Below are 19,289 nucleotides of genomic sequence, written 5' to 3' on the forward strand. Positions count from 1 at the left end.
TACTAAAAAGTGTTGCCTATTTGCAATAAAATGCAACTCTTTTACGTGTTGCTTATAAGTTATTAGAATTTGCAATCTTTTGAAGTGTTGCCTATTAATTTTGAATATGCAACCCTTTAAAGTGTTGCCTTTTCTTTTGGATATGCAACCTATACAAGTGTTGCATTTTCTTTTAGATATGCAACCTATACAAGTGTTGCTTTTTCTTTTGGATATGCAACCATACAAGTGTTGTCTAATATTTAAAATATGCAACTAACAAAAGGGTTGCCTTTTTGATAAAAATAAAAATTATTTTTGTAATAAAAATACAAAAAAATAAAATTTACAATAAAATTTTTTGTTCATACATATGTAATTATTTTAATTAATAAATAAATTTGTGCACAATAAAAAAATTTATAAAAGAGACAAAATAACTAATAATAAAATTCTAATTAAAATAGATATTAAAAAAATTCAATTAGTATTTCAAATACATGTTCATCAATAATTCTCAACAAAATAATAAAATTCTTGTCTAACAATAATTGTCATAACAAAATAGTAATTAATATTTATCAAAAAGATGTCAATCTACTTGTATATTTTATATTCATGTTTGACTTGTTCCATATGCTAAATCTGCAAATAATACACAACAAAAAATAAACAACTTATCATTAAGACTTTAAATTATAATAAAAGTTTTTTTTTATAATATTAAATACTATAGATATAAAAGCAATAAATAAGTCTAAAAAACTCCTTCTAAACAACAAGAGTGAAGGGTAACAGGACCTCACTTCTGGAGATGTTTCTTATATATAAATATTAAATTGTGTATTCCCCTTAACAAATATATATGTGAGTAGTGCTTTTTGTAGTTTTTCTAATAGAATATTTGTTAAAGCAAAACTAGCAAGTCACCATCTTAATTCTTATAAATACATGATTTCTTATCATTTAGAACCAAATCTGACAACTTTTCTTACTACCTCATTAAAAAGTGGTTTTAGAAGTTCTCCGAAATTTGTTATCGAAATTGCATAAAACTTTGAAATAGATACTTGAACCACTTTAATCCAACAACAAAAATTGTAATTTCTTTTGTGTAAACTACCACTTTTACTAACTCCGCTGGTAGCCTAGCTAGCAAAAAACAAGAGGAAATCTTAATCTAGTAGCATTGAATCCAAAGGAAAATATATTTATTGAAAGAAACTGAAAATCTTAATATTAAATTTTGTGCTTGATCTCTACTAAGTAGAATGAGTGTTTTTGTTAGCAGAATTTGTGACAAACACAAAGCTCTTGAACAATTGGTTCTATCATATTTGCATATATTAATCAAATCAATTGATTATGTCATATACCTCAGAAATACACATATATATGACATAGCTAAAGAAAAAAGCTAGATGCAGATCTTACAAATTTATATCAGATCAGAGTCCAAATAGAACAGTTCTATTCTTTGGAACCACTAACTGAAAACATATTAGAGGATAGCCTTAAACTATTATCTTCTCCAACTTTGTCTTCAGGTTCATCAAATGGATAGAAATAAGGCTTAGGAGACACTTTTAGTAAGTCTTCATCTTGTACTAGCATCTCCACAACTCTCAAATGGATAGAAGTAAGACTTAGGAGGCATTTTTAGTTGACTATCACTATCAAACAATTCCACTCACTAGTCATCACCATTAATTTGTTCACGCAACATTATCACTCTTTTATGAATCACATACACACACATGACACATATACATCAAGATAGCCAGGTAGTAATATTCAGACTCATTCATATATAAGAGGATGTTTCATATATAATTTTTGTGCAACTTACTTTAAATTCAGCTACAATAATCAACCATAAATTTCATGTATTCTTATCATTCAAAACTACAACTAAGTAGAGTCATCTTTTTAAATAAAAAGCTAAGACAATAGATTAAGTAAGAGAACCTGCAAGTAGGGGTGTGCATGACTCGGCCTGGTCCGAAGATTCGGCCCGGTCCCGAACACTTTTGGGGCTAATATGGTGTGATCGGGTCTAGGGTCGGGTATGGGTCTCAAAAATAGACCCGGTCATTATTTCGGGTCGGATCCGGGCCATAACTCGGGTCATTCGAAATCGGCCTGGTGGTCCGGTCATCATACACAATTAATATTTTGTGTTATTAGTGATGGATGATTGCTATTATTATGTGAAATTTAGGTATTATAAACTTTAATATTTTGTATTATTAGTCATTATATATAAGACTATAAGTTAATGTTTTATGTTTAAAATGCATAAGACTTTAGACTAATGCATAATCTTGTGTTATTTGTATTGATTTAAATATTTGGTGTTATTAGGTAATATTAGTATTGATTATGGTTATGCTTTAATTTTAGAGAAGAGTTGGTTCTTATTATATTTTTCTAAGTGAATTTTACCATGTCAAATAATGGTTGGAGTATTGAAAATTTGGATATTTTTACATGCTAACTTACAAGAAGGTATCAAGGTAATATAATGTTAACGGCTCGGTTTTTACCCGGTATAATCGTGGCCTGAAAGTGTATAGGTTTCATCGGGTTTAGGATCGAGTTCGGGTCTAACAAATAGGCCCGGTGTATATTTCGGATCAGATCTGGGTCACATCAAACCCGGTTTTACCCGGCCCATGCACACCTCTACCTGCAAGATCAAGATGTATCTGAGTAAGCTTAAGCCAATCGATTTGACTATATCTTTTTTCAAAAGGAACTTTGGTCCGAGCTGCCGACTTTGCAACAGGACTCTTCAGTTGTGGAGACCTCTGAATTGAATTCATCCCATCATGTTTTATTTTCACAATTGCAATTCGATTGGCTCCACAATTATGTTCCTAAGCTCAAGCATTGTGGGACATATGAATAAAAAAGCACCGGTTCAAACATTTTTTTTATCCCTTTATCACACCACCTTAGTAACTGATGTTTACAGTGCACCCATCACGGATCACCAAAAACCCACTATCTCCCAAATTAATAGAATTAAGACCCTGTGACACAAATGTAACGCATGAATATATGGTGATGAAAGAATGAAGGATAAAATACCAAGTAAAGCAGAAAGGATGGCAAAGTCCCAGAACAATTATCAGAAACTTTCTTTTTGAGAGTTCAAAATCAAAAATACAAACAAGTTAGCACCATCTTTGTTAATTATGCTTCATATACATCATCTCATGCTATGCAGAGTCTAATGCCAAACAAATTATATTTAGAAAATTAAATTAGAACCTCTCTTTTAAACTTTTCTTAATTGTTAGGAAGATCTAGTCTTTAATAATGATCAAAGGTAGCACCATTAATAATCTATTAGCATTTTCAGATGTTTAGAGCAATATAAGTCAACGAAACAGAACTGAAGGGTCAATTGAACCTTTAGGCTCCTCCTGAATAGCATCTGCCGAATGGGACATGAGTTCAGGAGAGTAAAATCCAGCATTAACACCACTATCTGCCCAGCCACCAACACCATCGGCCACACCAATTGCATGTTCCTGTGAACATATAAAATGGGCATGTTCTCCACCAGTTTCTTCTGGATCAATTTAAATAAATCCTCTGGATCAATTTCGTGCACTGTAAACATAATTTATTTTTACACATCGTTTCGAATATATAGTAAGAATGCAAAAATCTGATTTTACACATAATTCTGGGATTTATAATAACAGGCGCTTCCTTTTTACTAAGGTCATAACATTATTACTTGTAATAATATGAAGACTAAACTAGGGTCATAGAGTAAAAGGATGACGTCATCAAACTCTAATCAAATAACTTTTTGTTATTTGTTAGTTACCATGAAAAAGTCCAAAATGCTCCTCTAATAAAACCTGACATGTCTTCCCTTTTGAGGAAGATGTTACACTTCCATTTCTCTCTCTATAAATACTTTTCTAACACTGTCTTTGGCAACTAAGATGGAAGATTCGCCCACCATGGACGGTCTAGGGTCAGATAATCTAATGTTGTCTTTGACTCCACCACCACCACCGCCACCACTACCGCCACCGTCTCTCGAATGAACTATTTATTTTTTTAATTATTTTGTTTTAAAAAATACTATTTTGTTCAATATTGTATTACAGATTATGAAATCACAAAACAAGATCCACGAAATTGAAGCAATGAGAAGTAACAAAGCACATTTATTTTTTTAAGTTCACCTATGATTTCGTGTATGTATCTTCAGTGATGTAGCAAAATTCCTATGCATTCGAGGATTAATTTCTTCATACTTTCTAAACATTGAGAAGTGAAAAAACAATAATTAATTAATTAACTAGAATTATGAAATTTGATAAGCGACAACAAAAAAAAAAGCATTGAATGAATGCATGCCTAGGATGAAATGAGCATGGAGAAACACCGATAAACTGAAACACCGAGCATGGAGAAACAGAGTATATTGATAGAAATTTATCAATGTAAGAAACACCGAGCAAGTTACACAAGTATTTCAATTAATAATAACTATTATTAGTCCCTGTTAACTTAGTTTTGTTCATACAAAAATTCAATGTGAAAACTAGTTTATAGAGTGGACTTCTACTTATAATGCATACTTAAGCATATCAAAATAAAATAAGTTTGTCATTGAAATAGCTATTGCACACAAAATCCATCAAGCAGCCAAACCATTATTTACAATTTCACAAGATAAAACCATTGAAATAGCTATTGCACACAAAATCCATCTAGTTTAATTAATTTTAATGTATCTTTTTATTCCATTTGAATTCTTGTCTTTTTGTTTATCTTTTTTTTGTATCATTTAGTATCAGATTTTAGGATATTAGATTAATTTTTATTAATTTATATTTATTCTTCTTGAGTCCTAAAAAACGAATTTCAATATCTCTCGTGTTTTTTTTTTGCTCTTGTCATCTTTATCTTCTGTGTTTGTGTCTCATTATTATTGTCGTTTTTGTTGATTTCATTGTTTAAAAAAAGAATTTTTCTATCCTGTGCGGTTGTGCTCTAAAGATATCCGTTAAACATACCATAAAAAGAAATATTTTAATATTATTTATTGCAAAATAATTTTTTTTACAATTTCAATGCATTGAATATATATATCAAAGAGAAAGTCTAGAAGACCAGCACTTTTATTGAAATCTGGTCAACACTTAACCATTAAAAGAAAAATGAGTAATCTTACATCATTATATCATCTCATACCATTAAAAATATTGATGATGACTGGCTAATTGATAGCTAAACATCACAAATTCTGCTGACCCCTATCACTCCTCTATATCAAAAGCATTAAAACATTTTCTTTTATAGTATGCTTAACTAATGCCCTTAGGTAGCGTTTGTTTTGCAGTACTGGAACAGAGACTGAGAGACTGAAACACAGTATCATGTTTGTTGGTTTAGAGACTGGTACTACAATTTTTGCTTGTCTCGATCTCTAAAATTTCAGTATTTCAGTGCCTCCAAAATGTAGGGACACAAGAGACTGATATTTTTAGAAACAGAGACTGAAACTTTAATAACATTTTATACCTAAAATTTTTTCATTTTAATTAATTAATTTCAATTTTATCCTTTGTGCAAATTAAATTAGAGCTTTATTCTTGTTTCAATTCTTGTCTCTCACTTGGCACCGAACAAAATACTAAAATTTATGTCTCTTAATTTCTGTCTCTCAGTCTCAGTCTTTCAGTATCTATCTCTCCACCAAACACCTAAAAGAAAGAAAAACATACAAAAAGAAAAGAAAAAAAAATTCTTTGTATTTATCCTTTTCAAATACTTTTTTTTTCCAATTATAAAATTTGAAGACAAATCTTTTTTTAAGAGAAGAAAAATGATGCGTGTCTCAAATATTCGTAATATGAAGAGTTCAAGTATTATTTAGAAGTTATTAGATTATATTTTTAGAATGTTCGATTTAATTTGATATATTTTGATTTTTGTTTATTTAGTTACCAGATTGGCCTTTATGTTAGTGGGCTTAGGGTTTTTATTATTTTAATCTAATAAGAAGTTATAAATACCTCATAAACTATTGTAGACTTGTAGTCGTGATATTCAGATATTAGAGCTGTGAAAACTCCTTTTTTATTACTATGATGTAGATAATTGAGATTAAGTGAGTCTCTCTTGTTGTATCAAAAAATTTGGTAGAAAATTGAGGAGTTCATTTGATTCAACTCCCAAACTATGGCGTAGACAAATTAGATTGAAGAGTTCCTTTCTTATTTTTTATTGTGTCAATAAATTGAATAAAAAATAAAATAATTCTCTTTGTATTCAATTTCAATCTATTTATTTTTTTTCAATTTTAATTTCAATGTATCTTTTTATTCTATTTAAATTCTTGTCTTTATATTTATTTTTTTTTATCAATTTCTTTTAATTATATTATATATACACTAAAAATCAATTATAAAATTAATTATTCATACAAAATGTAAATAAGTTACAAAATATATATATATATCAGAAATATATATATAGTGAATAATTTAATAATTAATTTTTAGTATACATATAATATTTTTTTCTTTTTCCGTTAATTCTTTTACTTCTCTCATTCCTCTTCTAGGTTTTCTCTTTTTTTTTTCTTATGTAATTTTTTGTTTATTTATTTATATCTTTTATATATTTTTAAAAAATTTATAAAAATAAAAAAGTTAGAAAAAAATAAAACATACATGATAAAAGAAAATAATTTTTTTTTATAAAATACATAAATTCTATAATGATAAACATAAGATCATCTCACTTAACCCACACAATAAAAAAAGGTCATATTCAATTTAAAATTTTAAGATATTAGATTAATATATTTTTTTATCATTTTATAAACTTCTTATTCCTTCCTATTTTTTCTAATATATGACTAATTCTTTGTATTTTCACGCTTGCTTTCCTAACAAAAACATGTTGTAACTTATTCTGTAGTAGTAAAAGAAAACATAAAAATATAATAAATAAAAATATGAAAATTTATCATTCTTCCATTAAAAAATACCGAAGAAGATTAGCACAGATCTAGCCATGACAAATAATGTAGAAATCACTTTAGAATGCCTCTTTCTTGGAAAGGTGCTTGGCTCGCTTGGCCATGACTTTTGAAGAAGTCGTAAGAACCAATCAAACAACTCCAACTAATAAATTGCTCATTAAGAAGTACTAACAAAAAATGATTAGAGCACCTACAATGGTGAGTTCCTCTTTCACTTTTTTCTGACAAATAGAAACTCTAACCATTAGAGGAGAGAAGGAATGAGTTTCCGTACGGATCTCAAGGTGAGGGAGTCCCTCTAAATAGGGACTCAAGTTAACCAATAATAACTTGTCATTTGGCAAGTTATTTTAAAAAAATAATAATATAAAATCTGAAATAATTAAATAATTATATTAAATAATGAAATAATAATTAAATTAATAATAATTATAATAAAAATTATATTAAATAATTATATTTTTATTTAATTAATAATTTATATTAATTATTTAAAAATAATTAATTAGATTAAATAATTAAATTTTATTTAATTAATAATTTATATTAATTATTTATATCATAATTAATATTAAATATTATTTATATTATTATATTAAATTATAATTAATTAAATTTACTTACATTAAAAAATAAATTTAATTTTTACACTTTATAAAATAATTCTTAATTGAGTTAGTTATTTTTATTTTTAAAATTTAAAATGCTAACGATATTATTAAAATTAGCAATTGTAAACACAAAACTATAAATTAGTGTAATCCCGAATTATATATTGTGTATTATTATTATATATGAATTTATTTAATATTAATATCTTTTAATAGTGAATTATTTTTAAATTTATAAATTTAAATAATATTATTAAAAAAATTAATTACATTAATTTTAAGTATTTTAATTAATTAATTAAGTGGGACCACAACAGAGACTAAAGTTAGTTCCTCTTAGTGAAGAAGAGAGAGATGCTTTGAATTTCTATTTACAGTTTATGACGCAAAGCTGATGTGGAGTTACTTTTTATGACAGGTAGATCATAAATAGGGACTTAGATGAGTTCTCTACTGGAGATGGTCTTAAGGATAAATATGAAGAGAGAGAGAGAGATTTGGACATCTTTATTCACAAGTATCTATATGCTGGCATGCTGCTGTAGATAAATGAGAATGATATATTTTGTTACACTTAATATTCATTTTTTTTATTTTAGTTTTTTTTTTCTCATCATAATATTTGCATACATATTTTTCCTGAAAAATGCTACAAGCATAACCGGATGTAACTTGCACCAATGATAACATGATTCCATTAAAGGAAAAAAAAATTAAACTCCTGAGCTTTAAATGTCTAAATTTTTAAAATTAATAAGCACTACCCTAAAGTTGTTAATGATACAAAAAATACAGAAATTATTTTTTATATGAAATATTGATATAAGAAATAGAATATTTTATCGTTTTGTAGATGCAAGTTCAACACACAAAAAATATGGTGACAAGTTCCATCAACGGTGTGACAGTTCTCTGACAATGCACGGTGAACGTGGTGATGTGACGGGCTAGCAAGCGTAGAAGCTCCTTAACAACACGCGGTGGATGTGTTGTCTGCGAATCAAACAGGCAGAATTTTTTGCGCTTTTTCGAAGAGCCGCAGCAACACCCAACGGACGTAGTTGAAGTTCTCTATAAATTGAGCTTCTTCATTTCCATTTCATGCATTCTGTGTAGGTTAGTCTGTGTTAAAGAGAGAATGAAGTGAGGAAGAACAAGAAAAGAGTTTAGTGTGTTAAAAAAAAAAGTAAATATACACAAAAAAAATTATTAGTTTGTATTTATTAAAAAAATGGTACGTAATTATACGACATCTAAAAAATATATTATCAATTATTTGGATCATTCCGATGATGTGAGTTGATAAATTTTTTTATTTTTGTAATATAATTTTTTTAATTTTGTAATTTTAATTAATATTAATTTTTGATAATGATATTATTTTTGTTTGTATTTAATATTAATATGTTATTTAATTTAATTTGTAAATATTAAATTTAATAAATAATAAACGTATAATATTATTTTATTTTATATTTGTTTGTTAATTAGTAAATAGAAAAAAAATATAAATGTAGATACCATTAATTTTTGAAATTATTTGTATGCTGTGATTATTTTTTTATAGATTTAATAAATAATTTAAATGGTAATAATAATGAATTTTTTTATTACGAAAATAATAAATATTTTGAATTTATAAAAAAATTTTGTTCGGATATTTGTTATAGTAATTATGAAGGGTAATAATATTATTATATATTATTTTATTTTTTTTATTTATGACCGTATTTGTATTATTTAAACTAGTAAGTAGATAATATAATTGATATATTTTAGTTTATTTTTTATTTATGTGAAGCAGTACAATTAAATTATTATTATATTTTATTTTTTTATTAAATAATTATTTGTTATAATCAATAAATATATTCGATGAATAAATGTATTTAATAGATATATTTAATTAAGTAATTTATTTTTTAAACTTAATAGATATATTTAATGAATAAATATATTTTTGTTGTACCACCCTAACATGAATCTTATGGTCCGTAAATTGGATCCATCAGAGACGTGGAACCCGATGGTAGAAGACGCTTTACGAGCAACGAAATTCTATCATGTTTCTAGAATTGGGGTGATCAGAGGATTTTACCGTTTACTATCTGCTTTGGTGGAAAGGTGGAGGTTGGAGACTCACACCTTTATATTGCTGGTGGGTGAGGTTACTGTGACACTGAAAGATGTCACTCATATATTTGGCCTACCTATTGATGGACTTGTGAGTGGCTGGATTATACCCACACTGTCTCTTCTAACAACATGCCTTCATAAATTACTGAAAAAAAGTGTCACGCATCAGCGGTCTCCCCCTCCACTAGGGCAAACGCGACAGACACAATGTTCTGGTTACCATTTTGTGCAACAATAACCAAAAGCGCACCTTTATATTTTCCGTAAAGGTGTGTGTCGTCAACTTGAACTAGAGGCTTGCAATGCTTGAACGCTCTAATGCACGGGTTGAAACTCCAAAATACGCGATGAAGTATCCTAGCACTATTCGTCTCCTCACTCCCGTTGTACAGGGGTCGTGTTTCTATTTGGAAAATTGAGCCAGACATCTTCCGAACCATGACCGAGAACCACCCTGGCAAAGCTTGATAAGAATCTTTCCAACTACCAAAAATTTTGGCTATGAACTTCTACTCTGTCAACCAAGCCTTTCGGTAATTGATGGTGTAATTGAATCTTGACTGGACTTCTGCAATTATAGATTTCACCTTGATGGACGGGTCGGTCTCAACCAATGGCCTTATAGCCTCAGCTACTGTATTTGAGTCCAACTTGAAATGATCCTGTGAAATCATTCCCATTGTGCACGTGTACCTACTGTTGTATCTGCATATCTTTCAACAACCTTTTTTTTCATATCAAGTTGGCTCGGATAAGCTAATCGCACCAACATCCACACGTCTTGCATTTTGCATAGAACGTCTGTGGCTTAGATTCATACATATTGTAGTCGACTCATCTAGAGATAGTGTAACTTCTAATTGCTGCGACGAATGACTTTCTAGAACTATATTCCATTCCAATCCTGAACTATCCGTCCTCAGGATCAGCAACACCTACAAAAAGCAGAAATCATCATTCATTAATCCATCCAAAATATAAATTAACAAAAATGTATTATTCACTCATCACGTACCTAGGTTTGCATATTCCAAAAATTTTGGTGCATGCATGGCGTCAAGATCCAAGTTACGCATAAGGTAGAACGTTCTGAAGGATTACTATGTGTTCATAACACACGCAGCGGAAGAAAATAAAGTAATCCTTAAAGATCTATTTTGTGCTTAAACTTTATTCTAATAATATACAACATATAGATCAGATTTAAATACCTGTGTACGCTAGTAAAAATCTTTTTGTCCTTCGATGGTACGAAGGCGCTATGCGTATCCACACCGAAACCAACCTTTGCTGTCAACTCTTTGACCAATGAAAATCTGATCTAAATTGAGAATCTCTTTGCAACTTTTGCACACCATAAAATTATTCTCCAAGAATTTGGCTCACATACATTTATGTGTGTAGAGGTAAATGAATAAAAACTCTTGTTATTCTGTCTTCAATTCCTTTACTCTTGGTATACATATATATAGTATAAGATTTGTTATTGATTTTAAATTTCATTCTCAATTCAAATTTAAATCATATTTTGAAATTCCAAATCTGAATTATTCAAATTTTATGAATCATATTATAACTCAATTTGAAACAGGATCAGTTAGGATCTCATCCAAATTTAGAATTCAAGTTTAGAAATAGAATAACTAATTATTCTCAAATCTCATTTAATATTCTCAATTATCATACTATTATTATATTCTTGGTGCTAGCAAAGAATATAATAATATTCCATGTGAATTAATATAATTATTTATTTGATCAAATCAAAATAATAATTAAATAATTCTATAGCAAAGATTAGAACACTCGTTAGTGTGTGACCCCATAGGTTCAATACTAAGCGGGTAGTAAATTAGTCATACTAAATTTACTAATCAAGATTGGCGTCTAGCAACACTCCTCAACGACCCAATAGTATGAAGTAATATATTTTTACTAAGAACCTTAGAAGAACAAAGTATAATTCTTTCCATCTTTTCAGCTCTTGGTTAACCTTTAGAGTATGGTTTAATTGTCAAACTCTAACTTGTTACCATTATTATAATAAACTGTGAATGACCTAAGAAACTCATTTCTTCATTCATTCAATCCCCTTGACCAAGGTTTTATTCATTTCAGTCATTATAATCATAGAGTTCAAACTCTTTACCGAGAGTTGATGGATTTCTTATTGACTAATCATTAATTCTACAAGTATTTAAATCATACCCAATATCCATTCAACTAGCACCCTAAGGTATTAGGTGTCCGGAATCAAAGTATAATAAATACATTGTTAATTACTATGCCAGTCGCAGGTCAAAGGAAACTCTATTACTATGTTCATCTTGAGAATATTCTATTGACAAATATATAGTAATTATAACCATTAGGAATTCTCAAAGTGAGCCAGTTCAATGGTCATATCTCTATATGCACCATCTATATATATAATTTAATAAATGAGATCTATTAATCTTCATCCAATGAAGACCATTATATATATATATTGGTCTTTTCGGATTATTAATATCCTTTTTAATAATCCTATAACCAAGAACAATTTAGATTAAATTATAAAAGATTTATCTCTCAATATTATGATCACTATCACAATGATAAATCTCTAAATTTAATCAAGGACCTTATTATATTAACATTTTAACATAATAACAATAACAAATTATTTGACACATGATTGATTGGATTGTGGTTATACTACTTATTCCTAACAATCTCCCACTTGCACGAGAGCTAATCATGATAGATTGAATCTTGGGCACACTATTATCTCAATACGTTCATCGGTTGACTAACTGCGAGATGAACCACTACATTCTCCGCTATTGCCTCAACTCTCACTTCACCATCTTCGTTGTCACTATTCATTCCTTCGTACATTGCAGCTCTATCATCCTCTATATCTAAATCATTTTGAATTTCATTTGCCTCTACGTTTTCAAAATCAACATACAGCTCAATCTGTGGCTCTCACGTATGAGTCTATCAGTGAATTTGGAACATATTTTACATACTCGATTCGTCAATGATCGGCATAATATCAAACTGTATTAGACCACCAAAAATTATAACCGGATTTCTTCAACATAACGTTTTTCATGCTTTGACAGAGACCGTTCTGAAACTCTATGAACGTCATGGTGTATGGAACTACAAAGAAAATGAATTCTGACACACAAACCTCACTCCCTCATGAGTATTCCGTAAAATCTCACCGTTGTGATACACTACTAAATTTGCGGTACCCCCAATCACAACAGAAACATACTCAAACAACTCTTCTCTTTGCAATGAAATAGTACCGAGCTTGGTCTTATATAGATAGAGCACTCAACACACACTCTACGTTTTGCATCGCCATCGAATCACAGAGTGACACGTCATCAACACTCCCCCCACGTGTTGAAGCTGCCATCCAATCACACTTCACCACGTTATTAACACGCCCCATGTGTTGAGAATGCCTTGAATCACACATTGCCATCTCAGTAACACGCTCCCACGTGCTGCATCAGCACACTCTCCACGTGTTAGTGTTTTACTTCTGACACGTCCACAAACATGCAAATACACTAAAGACACCTATTTCCACTAAATACACCAATATAGTCTCCATATTGAAAAAAATGAGCCACAAAAATGCACTTTGTTGATATTTTTTTTTTTGGACATAACCTATGTCCATTATAGTTAAGATGACCGTATCCGACACAAAATGAATCAAGTAAATACTCCCTGGACAAAAATAAGGGAGGGAAAAGTCTAAAATAAAAAAAAAAATTATATAGTAACGACCAAATAAGAGATTAATTACCACTAAATTGGTGATTTCTATCATGTATATATTTTTACTATTTTTGTTCAAGGGTGATAGGTTTTCATTCTCTCATTTTAAAAGAGTTTGATCCAAAAATAAATTCCCTTTAAATTGTAGCGTATTTTTAATAACAACCATGTTAGATGTATATTAAAATTAGTCACTATATATTTATGTATAAATAAAATATATGTTATTTAACTAAATTTTAATATATATTTTATGTTTTAATATATATTTTATATTAATAACTAATTTTAAAAACTGATTTTGACATACAAAGTAGTATTTTTATTTTTACCAATAACATACATTAGCTAAAGAGGTAATAATGGTTTAACAAATTATCATTTTTTTTCACTGCCTAACAATTATAGGCTATTATTGAATTACTGTTTAAATCATGTATAAACTACACATAAGATTGAGAACTATGGTGATAATTCTGTTTTGTTGGAACCTTTGCGTACCTTCTCCTTCAGTATTGATATTCTTTGTTTTGAGGCAGATATCCACATTTTTAATAACAAAAGTTCTAGGGGTGAGTTACTGTCATTATATCTGTCAAGTTTTTGCATACAAGATATTTGAATGATACTCACATAAATTAATATATTTTGCACATACACAAATCACAGAAAAAGCACCCACAACACACAGAACATATTATCATCAACGTTCTTCTTTTAGTTTGATGAACTCGTTTTCTTCTTCGCGCTCAACTCTCTTCTACCCTTTCTTTTACTTATGTATTATTGGCTTGAATTTGTTGGCCTTCTAGTATCGCTGTTTTAAACTTTTAATCATCAAAAAGAAAAGCAAAGAAGATAAAGTGTACATAAGTCAAATATAAAAGTCGTTAATTGCAAATTTTGCTAACATTAAGAAGTGCTAATCAATAATGAATTATTGGAAGATTACCAAGTGTTCTTATGATTGAGGGGGTTTCAAGAAAACTTTGCATTAAATATCTTTGTTGAATCATGTATGGAGGACTAAGTTCTTGCTCATTAACTTCCAATGATTCTCTTGGATCTCTGCTCTCTTGATGATCCTTCTTCCAAATTTGAATATATCCATCGAATGCCACACTCTTTTACCATTGCTTCCTCTTTGTTTGGTAGCCGAGCAACGAACTTAACTATCATCTTTGCATTAAAATGGGACTTCTTTTCAGTATTAGCTTCTCTTCCTTTAACTGTTTCCATTATCTGCTTTGAACATTCTTCATCATACCATAACAACACATGATCCGGCATAACATTCAGATGGTATCCAATGGTCATATCGCAGCCCCATTCGACGACGACGGAACTTGCTACATGGATACTTTCTCCCCAACTTGTTTCCAAGTAACATTCACACTCAAAGTTAATGACAAGTTCATCAATGATGCATGAATGTGCTTCAGAAAGAACCAGGTAGAACATGAACCCACACAAGTTATAACTTGGAGGCACTTGGGTACTAATTGAAGCTTGAGCAGAATAGTCATGGAAAAACTCTTGAAGTATGCTACCTCTAATAGGAAAGAAACAACAGATCTTCCCAAAATTAATCACATTATGATCTTCATTGTCTCGTTGTTCTTCCGAGACTTCTGATTCAGTTGTTAGTATTGTTTCCATCCAACATTTTGTCCTAGCAATGGCATCTTTCATAATGGCATTGCATGAATTTTCATCCAAATTCATGCAGTCCAGGAATATGAAAGTACCTGCATGTTGTTTGGGTGTTTCACTTTCCAAACTCAATGTTGTCTTCAAAGATTTACAATCCCATACCTGAAGACATTCAATAGAAGGTGGAAACACTGGTATAAATTGCAGCATTTCACAGTGACAAACTTTAAGAACTTTGAGTTGTGGAAGAAACTTAATGCTTTCAGGTAAGCCTATGACATTGGTTTTATGAAAGCTTAGTTTCACTAATGATGATAACAAAGAGATGTTGTCAGGGAGTTCGGTTAAGCTATGGCAATTATCAAATTTGAGAAGCTTTACATGTTTGAATACAGGGCTGGGTAGTACTGAATGCAGAGTGAAGACCGCGTCTTGCTCGTGTTCACTGATGTCAGAAAGCATGATTTGATTAGCAAAATTTGCAGGAAGTTTTGCAAGATTCTTGCTAATGGGAAAAGAGAAGTTTACAAGGTGTTTAAGTTGCAGAATTGATGGTGGAAGTTCTTTCAAAGGAGTTGATCTCAAATGCAAATGAATTTTGGAATCTTGATGCAGAATTGGGACTGAGAACTCTTGGAGATTAGGACAATCATAGGCAACCACTGTATGAAGAGAAGGTGAACAATTGCTACTGCATAGGCTCTTGAGTTCTTTGCATCCATACACAGCTAAAAATTCAAGCTTCTCAAGAGAGAAAATAGAAGGGTGAACATGAGGCAAGCTTTCACAGAAATTGAACCATACTTCTTTTAAATTTGGGGTGGCTGAGAAATTTGGACACTCTATCAAGCGTTTGGAGCCTCAAAGGTCAATTATCTCTAAACTTGGTAAATTCTGTAACAATATATATGATAAATCAAATCAGTACTTATTAATTTTTGGGATAACTAAATTTAAGGTTTAGGATTTAACACTTAAAATTCTATCAAAGACAAACAAATATATACATACATGGTGTTATATCATGCATACCTGTACTCCGTCCCAAAGTTTCTCGACATTGCTGTATGTCATGGAAATCTCAACCAAGTTTTTAGGCCAACCAATGGATGGTAAAGATTTCAATGGATATCCATCCCACTGAATATATCTCAAGCTATTAGGTAATTCAAGATTTGTTGGAAGATACAAATTATTGTTTGTTCTCCTTTCCCCATGACCAGTGCTATCAGCAAAGGCAAGTAACCTTAGATTTGGCATCTTTCTAAATGCATTGGAGCTTATATATAGATCTGTGGTTTGAGTCATGTCCAAGAATATGCTTTCAATTGCATCAGTCCCCTGACAAATAAATACAACAATCAATGTTAGTGTAATATTCAATAAGCTATATTTCATATATGTTTTTGGAAACAATACAAAGAATCATTTTCTCTTACTTTATCATTCTTCAGTATGTCACAAACTTCATCGGGGTTCCACAATCTACTTTGTCCCCCAGGAATTTTAGCAGACTCTTCACAGACAATTTCTTGACCCATCTCTTGTATCAAGTCATGCATTTGTATTCTCTTCATTTTGGTTATTGTTATCAGAGCCTTGTCTAAAAGGTTTCTTATCCCTATATTTGCATGGAAACCACAGGCATTCAATATCATTATTACTTTATATTTTTCTTCCCCTTTGAAGAAACATGCAATGTCTAGAAATATATTCTTTTCTGCATCATCCAATTCATCAAAGCTCAATCTCAACACCTTATGAACATTTGCATCAGGAGTTCCTTTCAATTTTGTTAGTGCACTATCCCACTCATTTTCACTTTTGGAACGAAGAAACGATCCCAAAACCTTTAGAGCTAAAGGGTTGCCTTTGGCGTAAGCAACTGCTCTCTTCGATAGCTCCTGGAATCCATTCTCAGGTGGATGGATCTGGTTAAAGGCATTCAAGCTAAAGAGTTTAAGGGAGTTATGATAGTTCATTTCCTTGACTTCAAGAATTTGGTCAACGGCTCTACATGTAAGGACATGCCTATCTCGAGTTGTCACAATGACTCTGCTACCAACTCCTAGATAATCGTGTCCTACTCCGAGCAAATTATCAAGAAGATCAGAACTATTCACATCATCTAGAACAATAAGAGCTTTCTTGTGCCTCAATCTACTCATAATAGTAGAGGATATGATTGTGGGAGTATCAATATGAATATCTTCTTGTAGTAACTCACAAAGAAGCTTATTGAATATGTATTTGAATCCATGCTTTGATGATTCTTCTCTTACATTTGCCAAGAAACAGTTGACTTCATATTTGGGAGAGAACTCTTCAAATATAGCAGCAGCAATGGTTGTCTTACCTATACCGCCCATGCCCCAGACTCCAATTACTTGAACTTCTCTTGGTTGGGTTCTCAATAAAGATTCAATATGTGCATAGTTTTGGTCCTTCACAAAAGAGTTTTCGGTTTCATTTGTATTATCGAGAATCAATTTCTGCAGATCCATTTGGAGTGTGCTTTCATATTTTCAAGTAAACAAAGAAGTCAAATGAGGTTTGAGTCAGTCCTTCCATGTGTAACAATGTAAGTAAACAGAAAATATGATTACTAACAAAATACAAAACATATATCACTCAAAAAAAAAATGTGGCTTTATATTATAATATTAACTATTAACGAAAGATCTATCTAATCAAGAGTGCCCTCAATTAACATATACTTTCCATATATAAAAGGATGTATCTAGTCAGAAGAGTAGTTTTACTTTGATGCAAGAGCAAGAGTAAGAGCAAATGGTGGTTGTGTAGCAATATACGGTTGTTAAAAAGGTTACATAATCAATTAAGAAAAAGTCACATGACCTTTTTACTTTTTATTTTGGTCATTCATGTGAAGTGTTAAAATAGCATGAGTTTACTTCTCCCTTTCTTTTATAAGATTGATAACTTGTCTCAAATAATAAGAAAAATCAATATGCATACCTGAGAGATTAACTTGTCCAAATTAAAAGGCACACTAGTGTTCTGACATCATGATCAATTCAAGTACCTCATGGAACCCAGAATACCTCATTTTGATTACAATTCTGACTTCATTACATATCATCTCCATAATAACCACCTTAAATTGAAAAATAACAGATTCTGTTTTCTATTCTACATAGATCGAACTAGTCAATTATAACAGAATAAGAATGAAATCTAAACTCATTCAACTTGAATATCAAATTAATAATCACTCTCAATCTCAAATACCACAGAGTTTCAGGGAAAACTTCAGCAATTCAGATATATAGTCCATAAAATAGTGAAGTAGATGTAAGAGTTGAACAACCTACCTTGGATTTTGCTTCACACTGTTCTCACTTTTTCTGCGGTTTTTAGTGTCTCTGAATGGAAGAAGGCTAAGCTTTATATAATCTCTTTTTGGCTAATATTTTATTTACATGATACATCAAGCAAGCGTTTTTTTTTTTTCTAATATTAAGAGGCATATGAATTACCACCTGAACCAACGCCTAAACTGCAGTAAACGTCTTAGTTCTCAACTTTTCATATGTTTCTATACTTTGGGCTAAGAATTTAACAAAAGAAAAAAAAAAGCCGAATGACACTAGCAATGCTAGGCAACCATAATGATGTATGTAATGACGTTAGACATGATTTTTCTTTTTTGACAAAAATATACATATTAAAAAATTATTAACTTTAGAAGTATTTGTAATTTTGTATTACCTCTGCTACCCCTGGTACAATGTCATCATAAATCACCATGGATCACCTTTTGATATAACTATCTCTGCCTGATTGAGGTGTCTTCTTTTATTTTGTTACTTTATAAATATTTTAGAAATTTTAGAAATTTTTTTCCGTATTATTTATATTTTAAGCAACTATTTTTTCACTATTTATACATTTACAAATTTCACGTGTAATAGAAAATTATTAAATTAAAAATGTTTGATAACAAAATTGAAAGCTAATTTGAGATTTACACTAAAAGATGTTCCACTCACAATTCTACTTAATTGGAATGCAAAATTAAACTAAAAAAAAACGAAAAACAAAAAGCGCAACAGATTAATTAGGTACGCTTAATTGGA

General features: G+C 30.2%; 1 protein-coding gene across 4 annotated transcripts; it reads right to left on the bottom strand.

The window, feature by feature from the left end:
• Nucleotides 1-14,084: 14,084 nt before the first annotated feature.
• Nucleotides 14,085-18,801, bottom strand: LOC112777718 (disease resistance protein RPV1). 4 transcript variants are annotated; one of them, XR_011877683.1, is made up of 5 exons: nucleotides 18,525-18,711; nucleotides 16,629-17,703; nucleotides 16,222-16,530; nucleotides 14,489-16,083; nucleotides 14,085-14,363 (listed from the first exon to the last, which is right to left on the bottom strand). XR_011877683.1 is itself a non-coding variant. In XM_029296018.2 (4 exons), exons 2-4 carry the CDS (start codon nucleotides 17,691-17,693, stop codon nucleotides 16,051-16,053), a joined length of 1,407 nt encoding a protein of 468 aa, XP_029151851.1. In that variant the 5' UTR covers nucleotides 17,694-17,703; nucleotides 18,169-18,801; the 3' UTR covers nucleotides 14,407-16,050. The 4 variants fall into 4 exon arrangements, 2 of the variants coding, with proteins under 2 accessions (XP_029151851.1, XP_072083929.1); XR_011877682.1 differs by having other exon boundaries at nucleotides 18,169-18,571; XM_029296018.2 differs by lacking the exon at nucleotides 14,085-14,363 and having other exon boundaries at nucleotides 14,407-16,083; nucleotides 18,169-18,801.
• Nucleotides 18,802-19,289: the final 488 nt, after the last annotated feature.

This window comes from Arachis hypogaea, chromosome 19, assembly GCF_003086295.3.
Source record: "Arachis hypogaea cultivar Tifrunner chromosome 19, arahy.Tifrunner.gnm2.J5K5, whole genome shotgun sequence".
NCBI classification, from domain to species: Eukaryota; Viridiplantae; Streptophyta; class Magnoliopsida; order Fabales; family Fabaceae; genus Arachis; species Arachis hypogaea.